Source organism: Leptidea sinapis, chromosome 32 (assembly GCF_905404315.1).
Source record: "Leptidea sinapis chromosome 32, ilLepSina1.1, whole genome shotgun sequence".
In the NCBI taxonomy this organism is placed as follows: Eukaryota; Metazoa; Arthropoda; class Insecta; order Lepidoptera; family Pieridae; genus Leptidea; species Leptidea sinapis.
Genome location: NC_066296.1, coordinates 7,165,132 through 7,176,790, shown reverse-complemented (window position 1 = coordinate 7,176,790; position 11,659 = coordinate 7,165,132). Strand labels below are relative to the sequence as shown.

The 11,659-nt window shown below is 33.8% G+C and overlaps 1 protein-coding gene across 1 annotated transcript in view; it reads right to left on the bottom strand.

Moving 5' to 3' along the window:
- Positions 1 to 7,594: 7,594 nt before the first annotated feature.
- LOC126974424 (muscarinic acetylcholine receptor DM1) overlaps positions 7,595 to 11,659 on the bottom strand; it is a 105,107-nt gene continuing 101,042 nt past the window's right edge. The window contains exon 5 of the mRNA XM_050821913.1: positions 7,595 to 11,467. Within this exon, the coding sequence (XP_050677870.1) occupies positions 10,702 to 11,467 (766 nt within the window). The 3' untranslated portion in view covers positions 7,595 to 10,701. The remainder of the gene's footprint in view (positions 11,468 to 11,659) is intronic.

The window sequence follows — 11,659 nt, the reverse complement described above, 5'->3', positions numbered from 1 at the left end:
GTTGGCCGGTGGTGTAGAAAAGTCATCGAATGGCGACTACGTACCGGAAGACACGCCGGAGTACGTTGGTTGAGGGCAGCGCAGGATCGATAATCGTGGAGATCTTTGTCCAGCAGTGGAAGTCTTCCAGCTGATGATGATGATTATTTTGGGAAAACTAAACTATATATTATATTCCAGGCTTACCCATTACAATGTAGTAAGATATTTGATGAAATTCTATTTCAAAATAGGATTTTTAAGAGGTGCTAATATAATTTTGTTAAATCGAGAATTTTTATTCACGCTTATGCACGCTTCAGACAGGTTTTTAATGGGATCGTGAGGAACATTATTTGCAACGAATTATAGAAAATTTAATAATAATCGTGGGAAAACTTCGAAGAGCGTTCTTAAGGTATAAATACATGATCGGATTTGGTACGTACCACCGGACGCGGTTTGGTAGCGGATTTTCGATCATAAGAATAATTTATTTAAGTTGATCTTTTTACAAATGCATTGTTATTAAATTACATTAAGTATAAATATTTTACAAGCTTGTATGTATGACTACATTTTGATTGTCTTTAATTATATTACCTCAGGCTCTTTAATTATAAATGTTTATTGTACGATATTACAGTGTGATCCATATTTTATATTAAAAAAAAAGCTTGCTGAGTTTCTTGCGCCCATTCTTCTCAGGTCTGAGGCAGCCTCTTTTGAATGTGTGGTAGATTTTCACGTTCAATAAGTGATTTTAAATCCTATTTTGAATAAAAATATTTTAATTTGAATTTGAATTTGTCATTGAATCGCCACCCAAGTCGTAAGGAGACTGTATCGTGGGAACAAATAGAGCTGTGATTAAAAATAAACCATTATCTAGGTAGTCATCTAGGTAGTATTACTATGGCAAAGTTTGAAGATACTATTAAAAGAAAGTATAAAAAATATAATAAAATAAAAATAAAGTAACAACATGTGTGTGTGTGTGTGTGTGTGTGTATGTGTGCGTGTGTGTAGTATGTCGCATTTTAAAAACACAAATCCAATCTAATTTGATCGTTGGAATTTTTAAATGAATATTATGTTATTTGTACTATGGTTATCTTATATTAACGAAGAAAGTACTAACCTGCTAACGAAGGTATGGTAAAATAATTTTACAATTTTTTCCTTTATTAATTACTTCCAATAAAAAGTTATAAATCATACAAATTTATTATGTTAAACATGGCGTGTAATACGAGTAATTACAAAGGCGCTGCTTATGAAAAGAATATAATGTTGGGAGAGTTTCTTGCGCCGCTTTCTCTCTCTCAGAGCGCCATTTGTTTCCGAAGCGGTAGTAGTATCTAGTATATTAGAAATGAAATCAAAAATAATTCTAAAGGAATCACTTTTGAGAAAATAAAAGCCTTTAAAGGCATTCGTTTGCGTTATTTATTAATCCCACTGGAAGATCAGCGCTGGTTGCGATAGCTATCAGCATAATGCTGAAGTGTGACCAATTTGTGACAAACACTCTAACATGTAATTTGTTTTGTATATATATGTTATAGTTTATTATGTAAATATCGTGTTTGTCTAATAAAAGGTTGTGATAACCTTAAAATCATAGAGGTAGATTATATTATGCATTTCAACAGTGAATGAAATAGTTTCGTATGAACGATATATACTTTAAACGTGAATCATAAATAGTAATCCGAGAAATGCATAATTTAATCAATGTTCCTAGTATTAGGTACAGAGTAAACCATTCACACAAATACTTTTCCAGTTTTGTTTAAAGTTGATGGCTAATTTTTGCACATGATACCAGCATTTCCTGCCGTTAAGTAGTAATATGCAAGCTAAGATAATTTTTACGCTTAGACAGCTGGGAACACGTTGAAAAAATTGTGGTGAACTGATAACCTCTATTTTCAGCAACACACGCACACTCAAACAAAGTGACTGACGTATCGCGAGTGTAAGTGCCTTGCACATTAAAGTAATAAACCAGGCCTGTCTCATGCACTGCCTAACAGCAAGAGGCTTTTTTTATGAAAATAAGGGACGAGACGAGTAGGAAGTTCAGCTGATGGTAATTGATACGCCCTGCCCATTACAATGCAGTGCTTCTCTACAACTGTGCTCATCACCATGAAACATAAGATGTTAAGGCTCCTTTGCACAGGATGCCGGCTAAATTATGGGAACGGCGCCTGTTTCTGCCATGAAGCAGTAATGTGTAAGTATTATTGTGTTTCGGTCTGAAGGGCGCCCTAGCTAGTGAAATTACTGGGCAAATGAAACTTAACATGCTATGTCTCAAGGAGACGAGCGATATCTCATATATAGGTATATCATAGTGATATTTATTATTTAAGTTTTAAAATATTTTTATGCAATCTGCGTATCAATTAATCTGTAGGTAAATGGTAAATTTTAATACGTTTATGACTTTTTAATAAAAAATTCATTTCAAAAGTCACAGAAATTTACGTATATCTATTAGGAAAGCTACAAATGTAAATCGATCGCAGATTTATTCGTAGAAGCGATCTTGTCATCCCTACACGCGTCTCGCACTACTCCTGCATGAATCAACGCGCGAAGTGAAGATGTTCTACTTACACGGAGCCGTGCGCTACTAGTACACAGGTATAGTACCCCTAGGGCTAGTTAAAGTACGAATTCGTATATTGTATTTCTAATATTTTAAACTACAAAATTATTTGTAGGTAGGTTATTCTTAAGCGCTTTATTGTAATGTAAGGTTCATTCTGTAAATAAAATAAAAAAGATACTTTTATTTTTTATTTTTATCGTATTTGAATATAGATTTATTTTAAGTTTGAATTAAATTTATTTTAAGAATGTAAATAACATATTATCACGTTCGCCTTGAGCCTATTGGCATAGAGGCATATTGGCCTTTATTTGTGTTTAGATTAAAGTTTTCTTTCCCCTCCCCTTTCTTATATTAAAAAAATTCTTACAGGGTGAGCATGTCTGTCTTTCTGTCAGTCTATGGCTGAGATCTATAGAGCGTACTAAGACTTTGCTCAGACTTTACTTAAGTAGATCTTAGCTGAGTGTAAGCTTAGCATCATCTTTTATTTCGTTTTTATCACTGACCTTTACCACTGGACTGGCGGCTGTCAAAGTGCTTTAGTGCCTGTTTGATATTCGCCATTTTGTCGCTGTTGGCCATGTAGCGAGAGTCTGCGGTACTAAAACTAGTGACGACAACCTCAGCAAACAACGATCGATGGTGGGAAACTATTAACAAAAAAATTTTGTACTTTACAACATTGATTCTTGAAGCATAAATAGCACGGAAAACAAACGAAATAAATTCAAAATGCAAAAATACTTCAGAATATTGTTACTTTTCTCTCGGAGCCATTTGCATTATACGTCAAAATTAGTTCTCTGGACGCTCGCGAGTGGCCCTACAAAAAGGCACAAAAATTTGCTGTAAAACATATGGAACAGCCTGTCCAGTGGTATTTCTACAGGTCAGCGGTTTTTGGCAGCATTTGACAGCTGAAATTTGCTGAGAGCGTTTTTGCACTACGTCCGATCCGAACCCGATCCGGACCCGTGAAAATACGGTCCGGTGTAGTCGTAGAACTATTTCTAACGGAAAGAAATCGGATGGCGGAAGCCGGATCTAGTTCTATAGTAGTTTACACCATAGAAATACCATACCATAGTTCTACGACTATTTTTGAGCTAAGCTAAGACAGCCAAATGCAAAAGTCAAGTTCACTTTTTATTACACTCAGCTAAGTTTAACGTAAGTACGGACAGATAAATTTAGTATTTTCTATGAGTTCATAAAACGGCTAACAATTTCCAGTAAATATAATGTCAACAATTTGTTATTTCTAAAGAAATAACCCTCACTTCTGGGTTAAAAATGATTACTTTTGATTTGTGTGAATGTTTTAAGTACTCCTTCCATTTAAAACGTCATTTATAAATTGTTTTAATACTACAATACAATAGGGCTTAAAGACTTGATCGATAATTGTACATATCACTTCACTACAGCACATACAAATATTGTAATTATTATTAATGAGAATATTTAATATAATATATAGTTATAATTCATAACAAAGGAACGTTTCACGACACATAATATATCTATGTATATCTAACTATAATATAGTAAACCTGTCTTGTATATACTATTATTAGTGAAAGATTAATATGCGATTATATATATTTACAAATAATTTAATTCTCCATTATTTAAGTAATGTCACGGACTAGTAAAAAAAAGAAGGACTCCGCGCCGTGATATTAGCAAGTGAAGCACCTTTATGCTAGTGTGTGTGCGGTTTCGGAGTATACCAGTTACATAATTTTTTCTCCCTTAAATAATCATATATCCACAAATATTTTTCTAGTATTGTTTTTACACTTTTTCACAACGCACGACGGCATTTTTAAAATATTTTATTGCGACGCAAACTGATCTGTCACAGACGATGGCAAATCTCATAATGGCGGCCGATCGGCTTGTATTAGTGTAAGTGTGTGCGTGGGGCTATGTATTTACACGTTAACCGGCTTGTTTTGGTGCTACACTGTTATGTAAGGTGACACGGAGTCCTTTTTTTTACTCTTCCGTGATCTAGGTCTGTTTTCGTAAGCGTTGTTTTTCAATCTGTAAATTTACAATCTAATGAAATTAATTTATCAATAAAATAATAAGAAACTCCTAAATGTCTGTTAATAATACGAATAGTCTTCCATTGTTTGAATGAATAATTACAACATAAAACAATTAAATTACTTCGTTTATTGTTCGTTTAATGGTGGTTATTGGTAATGAACATACTAATATTAACAATTGGCATCGTTGTTCAATTTAAGGAAGAACTGTGGTACAGTGTAAACTCTACAATATTTAATATATATATATATATAATATGGAAACACAATTACCGAATGTATTTTATTAAAAGCCTTTAAAAGCAAAATTATTTTATACACGAAAACAAGGAATAAACTAGTATACCAGATATAATCAAAATTATACGATTCCTAAATTTGAATTAAAATCAATTTTCAAAACAGTGATAGATACCCTTTAAAAGTATCCAAATGTCTTAAGTTTTCTTGAGTGCAAATTCCGCCAATATTCGTCTTCAAACAATTTGATACTTGTTCGCCTCTACACGAGGCATCGTCAGGGGATGTAGACTCGCCGAACTGTGGCACGATACGAAGTAATCGGACAGCCTGGGACTAGATTATGATTATCTTACAGCAATAGCAATGACAGTACAATATTGTATATTTTATTAAAAACAGCGCAAAAAGAGAATGCTGGGAGAGTTTATTACACCACTTCTTCTCTCTCAATGCGCCATTTGTTTCCGAAGCGGTAGCAGTATCTAGTATATTAGAAATGACATCAAAAAGAATTGAATTGTACCGACACGTGTTTAGCCACGAGGCATCCTCAGGGAATGTTGACTCGCCAAACTCTGGCATGAGACGAATATTGGTGGAATTAAAACTCAAGAAAACTCAAAAAATTTGGATAATTAAGGATTCCCGCAAAATAACGCCTACTCAAATAAATTTTCTTACCCTTTAAAATGCTTATAATTAATTTGAAACACAAAGCACATATCACATTACAACTTGACCTATTATGTACATAATTTTGTGTTCGAATTCACACTATTTTCGAAAAATCAATAAATACTTATAAATTAACTTACCTCTCTACTTGTACATTTGAATTAAATATTGCTTACAGTAAATACTAATTAGTGGAAAAGGCTTCATTTCGGTCATTCTTTACCTTAGATTAAGGATTGGTATCCGCTGCGTTCCAACTAGATACCGCAGGCGTAGTCGCAAAGCGCGGCAACTAATACTACGCCCAAGTAGGCGTACATGTGCCACATGTTCTCTTAGTGCTAATAATAATTGAAACTAAAATGGCGGGGTGCGTAGTGTAATTTTTTGTAAAAATAATACTACAAGAAATAAGAAAGACACGTGGATCACATATCATCAGTAAGTATTTTGTATTTTATTAATTTCAATATAAAATAACACGAAGCGTATATAACAAAATTTGAAAAATACCATTGAGTGTCAAGATGCAAAACACACAAGCATCTAATAGTTGCCGTGATAAAAAAGGTACTGTTCTTAGGCTTGCGGTATCTAGTTGGAGCGCAGCGGAGAGCAATCCTTAATTTAAATTCTCTACTTAATAAGAATAGGAATGTAAAACACCTCACATACAAAAATTAATAAAATAATATAATGATAATTCTATCGGCTGATTTAATTAAATTTATAGAATAAATCACATTCGTCAAATCACACGCGGCACATTTTTCATTCCTATTCTTATTTGAATCGCGTTACGAACTAAATAATATGGTAGGGTTTTATATTTGGCAATACGTTATTTTGGCACATCGGTTTATAATTAGGTTTTGATATATTTTATACTAACTGATGCCCGCGACTACGTCCGCGTAGATAAGGGTTTCTAAAAATAATAAGCAAGTTTGGAATTGAAAATTATCTCATGTCCTATTTCAGTTCCGGTTCCCGTTTTCGCTCCCGTTCCCAACATATTACATGAATCTTATTCCGAGGAAGATTGCTATGGAAAACTAAACCTACTATTGGTATATTTATAGCTCATCGACGTGACTTTCGCAAATCCCGCGGGATCCATGGATTTTTCCGGGATAAAATTCAGCCTATGTCCATTCCTAAGCTCTAGTCTATCGCTGTACCAAATTTTATCAAAATCGATACAGGCGTAAAAGCGTAACAGACAAACTTACATTCACATTTATAATATTAGTAGGTATACTGATAGCCCTTGAATTATCTCTATGGTTAACTGTGGAATTAGAGAATTATATTTAAAAGCGATAATAAATTAAAGACCCTTGCTTTAAAGTGTAAAACTTTTTTTTAAATTAAATTAATTTTTTTAAATTTTCTTCAAGTCTAGATTAAGACCAAGCATCGTTGGGTTTGTTTTCTTACCTTCAGGTAACCCACATGTCCCGGTGATTTTCGTTATTATAACAATATGGGATTGCTTGTATCTAATCCTAGTGGGCTTGCATAAGATACATAATTGCTCTGAGGGTAAATATATATACTCTTATAATAAAGTCCCAGCCACTGTTCTGGCATTATCTATAAATAAATTTAAATGTTTTATTAAAAAAAAGAGTGTATGTAGTTTTTGTTTACGCGTTAGAAGTTATACTTCTTTGGCGTATGGAAAACTAAATCAAATTTTAACAAATAGTTAAGATCAAAGATAGTATAAACACTCAGCATTTAAGGTTAATATAGACAAGTATAGATTTTTTTTTATTTATACATAAAATTTGTTAATATTCCAGAAATAAAACAAAACGGAAAAAATAAAAATTTTTTAGATAATAATGTACTTAATAATTTTTAATTAACGATGTAAATAAATTATACATACCGACAATTAACCTCAAATCTATAAATGCACTCAAAACAGTTTATTCAAATCAGTTTTATCACTAATATTCAATAAATATAGATTAATAAATTATTAGTAAATACTATCACCGTCGTATATGAAATTGATTTAATAAAAACACCAAAATAATATTTATTTATTCACACTGTTTAATTGTACTGTTACGAAACACGTGTTATAAATATAGAAATACTAGAATATACAACTTGAACACAGTTATTGATTTTCATGCCACCTAGAACTAACTTCACTATGTAGAATTCAGGTGTCGGTGTGCGCGCGCATCGTTAAAATTCACTCTCATCTTTTTTCTCCATCGCGCCAAAAGAAGTATAACTTCAAAAATGTCTGTGTCGTAAATCCTACTAAACCCACAGCTGAATATCTAAGTGATCCGACAGCCTGGGACTGTGTCTGTGGACTATTTTACTAAAAACAGCGCAAAAATAAAAGAGAGTTTCTTGCGTCGCTTCTTCTGTCTCGGCGAGTTATTTGTTTCCGAAGCGGTAGTAGTATCTAGTATTAATAGATTAAAATAATTCTAAAGGAATATTTAGAGAAAATGAATGCCTTTTATGTCTGATAAAACCTAATATAAATATAATAATGATAATTTGTGGATTGACCAAAATTTTATTTCAAATTCAAATATTTTTATTCAAAATAGGATTTAAAATCACTTATTGAACGTCAAAAACTACCACCCATTCAAAAGAGATTGCCTCAGACCTGAGAAGAATGTGCGCAAGAAACTCAGCGGGCTTTTTTTTTTACAACAAAAATTTATAATTAAAGAGCCTGAGGGTGTATTATCTAACAAAATGGTAGAATCCTCAACAGCTCAGAAGAGTGACAGGTTCCACGGTAAATGTCAGAAAGTATTAAGTATACCTCGAATTCTTCTTGAAAAACTCTATTCGCATTTTTGATTTATTAATTTATTTTTTTATTCTCCTTATATCGATCATTTCGTTTTTTATACATATCTATCTATCAATGTTTACCTTTATAAATAATTGTAATACCAAATATTATCATTATAATTTAAATGCAATTTGCAATTTACAATGCAAATCCAATTTTACCCTACTAGCCCACCCGTGTTTTATATTTTTCAAAGACAGTCAAAAATTTTCAATGGTATTTAATTTAGTATTCAATATTTCCTATTATACATTGACGTACTATTAACAGCTAGACTCCCAAACGCCTAATAAAAGGTTGTCAAAATGCTCTCACGACCCGCGCGCCGCAGTCGCCACCTACTCAGCTGTTTTGGCGCCAAACCCGGCGCGGCCACTTGAGACTATAGCCACTTGTGTTTAAATTAGCAGAGGTATCATTAAGCGGTTTATGTTACTGTTTGCTAGATAAACAAGCTTGGTTATTGTAAACAAAAAACGTTATTTGTGATAGATTCGTGCTATAATATCGCCACTCTTTCTGAGTGGTACGAGAAATTGTGACCATTTTGCTAATCGCGTCAAATCGCGTTTGTATCATTTTAGTATAGTAGATACGTTATATATTATTTCTAAAAAAAAAATCGCAATATAAAGTTCCTGTTGTATGCCAAACAAAAATGGCCACCGCCAGCTAAATTCAAATAATTATTAATATATTTTATCTTCAAAAGCGTTGCGCTTTGTTTTATGGCTCTTAGAACGAAGAGCAATTCATAATACACCGGGTAAAACATTCTCCCTGGTGTTTTTGTCTATGGATACGTAGATATTGGTGGTTTTTTGACGGCTGTCTATGGTCCTATGCTGCCGTGTCCAAGTAAGTGGACCATAGAAACGCTTGCCGTGTAAGCGTACACGGGAGCATTACAAAACATTAAAAATATATTTAGTTAAATTAACACCTTATTTCGTGGCAGTAATGTTCGAAATCTATTGTATACACTCAAAAGTGGCTCATTATGACCTCCGTCTCTCTTTTATCACAGTTCGTCGGCGATGTATTTTGTTTTAGCAATTGAAATTATTTAGCAAAATGGTTAAAAACGTCATGTTGGTTACATAATTTTGTTAATTTAAAGGCGCACGTACCCAAAATACGAGACTCCATCTTTTTTAAATTTGGATAAACTGTTATTTGGCACTTTGTCATTGCGTGGCATTGTATACAAAGCGCGGTCGAAACACAACTGAACGAAAACTCTGTTTTACCGAAGGTATGTACATGGTTATAAAGATACAAGGTATCTACATTGTACGATTGTATATTGTAAGTTGTAACGATATTTTATTTAAAAAAAAGGGGCCGATAAGTTTCTTGAGATCGTTTTCAAGTCTGAGGCATACTTTTTCGGATGGATGGTAGTTTTTGACGTACAATAAGTTTATATTCTATTCAGAATAAAAATATTTGAATTTGAAATTAAATACGCCCCCCATGTAACTCAGCTATCTCGGATTTTTTTTAAGTATTACAGGTATAATTAATTAATTACTTTAATCTTAGAAATTTGTTATTTTTAAAGTAATATGCCTCACTTCTTGGATTAATTAAACAAATTAAATTTGTAACCAAAATTTATGAACGATGCGGAACCGAACCCACGACCTCTCGGGTTCCATTTTAGCGCATTACCAACTGAGCCAACCATTTGAGTGACGCATGGATGGTATATCTTATTCGACTCCAATCTGTTATCAACTGTTACTACTCACACTGTAAAATAGATCCTGTAGATGAAGCCACAACGTAATTTACGTAATACGTTACTCGAACGGTTGGCTCAGTTGGTAAGAGCCCGACGGAACCCGAGAGGTCGTGGGTTCGAGCACCGCAGCATTCATAAATTTTGGTTAGAAATTTAATTTGTATAATTATTTTAATATTAAAGAATGCTTGGATTAATGACTGGATGTTTTTTAATGATATCTCATAATACACACCATTTAAAGATTAATTCGAAGTCTACGTAACCAAGATCGGGCAATATAAATCGTGGCACTAGTTTTCCCGCACTAATGTCGTTTTTACCTACATACTTCGATTAAGATATTTTCGTTTTCTACAATTAAAATTGATGCTCTAAGTTAGGTGACAAAGTACTAAATATAGGTAAAAAATGTGCTTATTATTAATCCCAGCGAGAATCCAGCCCACAGGATAAAAAGTTTCAATAACCTTCATAGCGCACAATATCATAATATATACACATGAAAGAATCTCACAAAAAATATCAAAACCTAATTATAGACTCCTCTAGTCATGCCTTCTCTGTTCCTATTATGCCATTTGCATGTCAAAATCCTTGTGTATGTTCTTCTAAATGTCGCATTGCACAGTGCGTAACATACAGGATTTATCGTTGAGTTTATGTAGCATAGTGCGTAAAAAAATGACCACAGTTCGTCTGGTATGCACTTGGTGCATGCAGTTAATGGCTTTAGTAGAACTAATATATTATACGGAGTCCATGTAAGAATGAAAGATAATAGAATGGCTGATAATGTTTTGGCAGCTTTTGTCTCCTGTTTCTTCTCTTGCGTTTTCTTCTTCTTCGGCGTTTTTGTTGTTATAATACCTTTGCCCGCTAACTGTTTCGGGATTATTTTTGCGTTCAGTGGTATTCTTACATCCTGAATGTGAGAAGTTCTTCTTGAAAGTCCCCCCGGTGGGTTTAAGTTTAGTTCTGAATCTCCCCTATTTGGTAGTCTGAATAGTCTTGCGTTTGGTGGTGATTCTTCCGTGATCATTTTGATGCTGGGTCGGTCCGTGTCTGTGTCAGGAAGTCTGATAACGATGGTGTAGACGGAGTCGGCTGATGCAGATTTCAGGGCTGGAGAGGTTTGGTTGATTCTTGTGTTGGGTGGGAGGGAACGGCTATCCCTCGCGCTGGGGATGGGTGGATCGAAGTTTCGTCTCAAGGGGGAAGTTCCTCCGTCATGGTTGGAGCGTCCAGATCCAGTTCGACCAGCAAACGGGTCACGGATTACATTAAGCGACGTGCACCTGTTGAAAAATATAACAATTATGCATATACAGACGACCTGTATAGACGAGTGGTTAGCGATCCTTCCTACAATGCTAGAGAGGTCCCGGGTTGGAATCCCGGTAGTTGCAAGCATTCATATGATGAATATTTATGATTGTTTCCGAGTCATGGATGTTTATATGTATTTATGTATGTTTAAGTAAGTATAT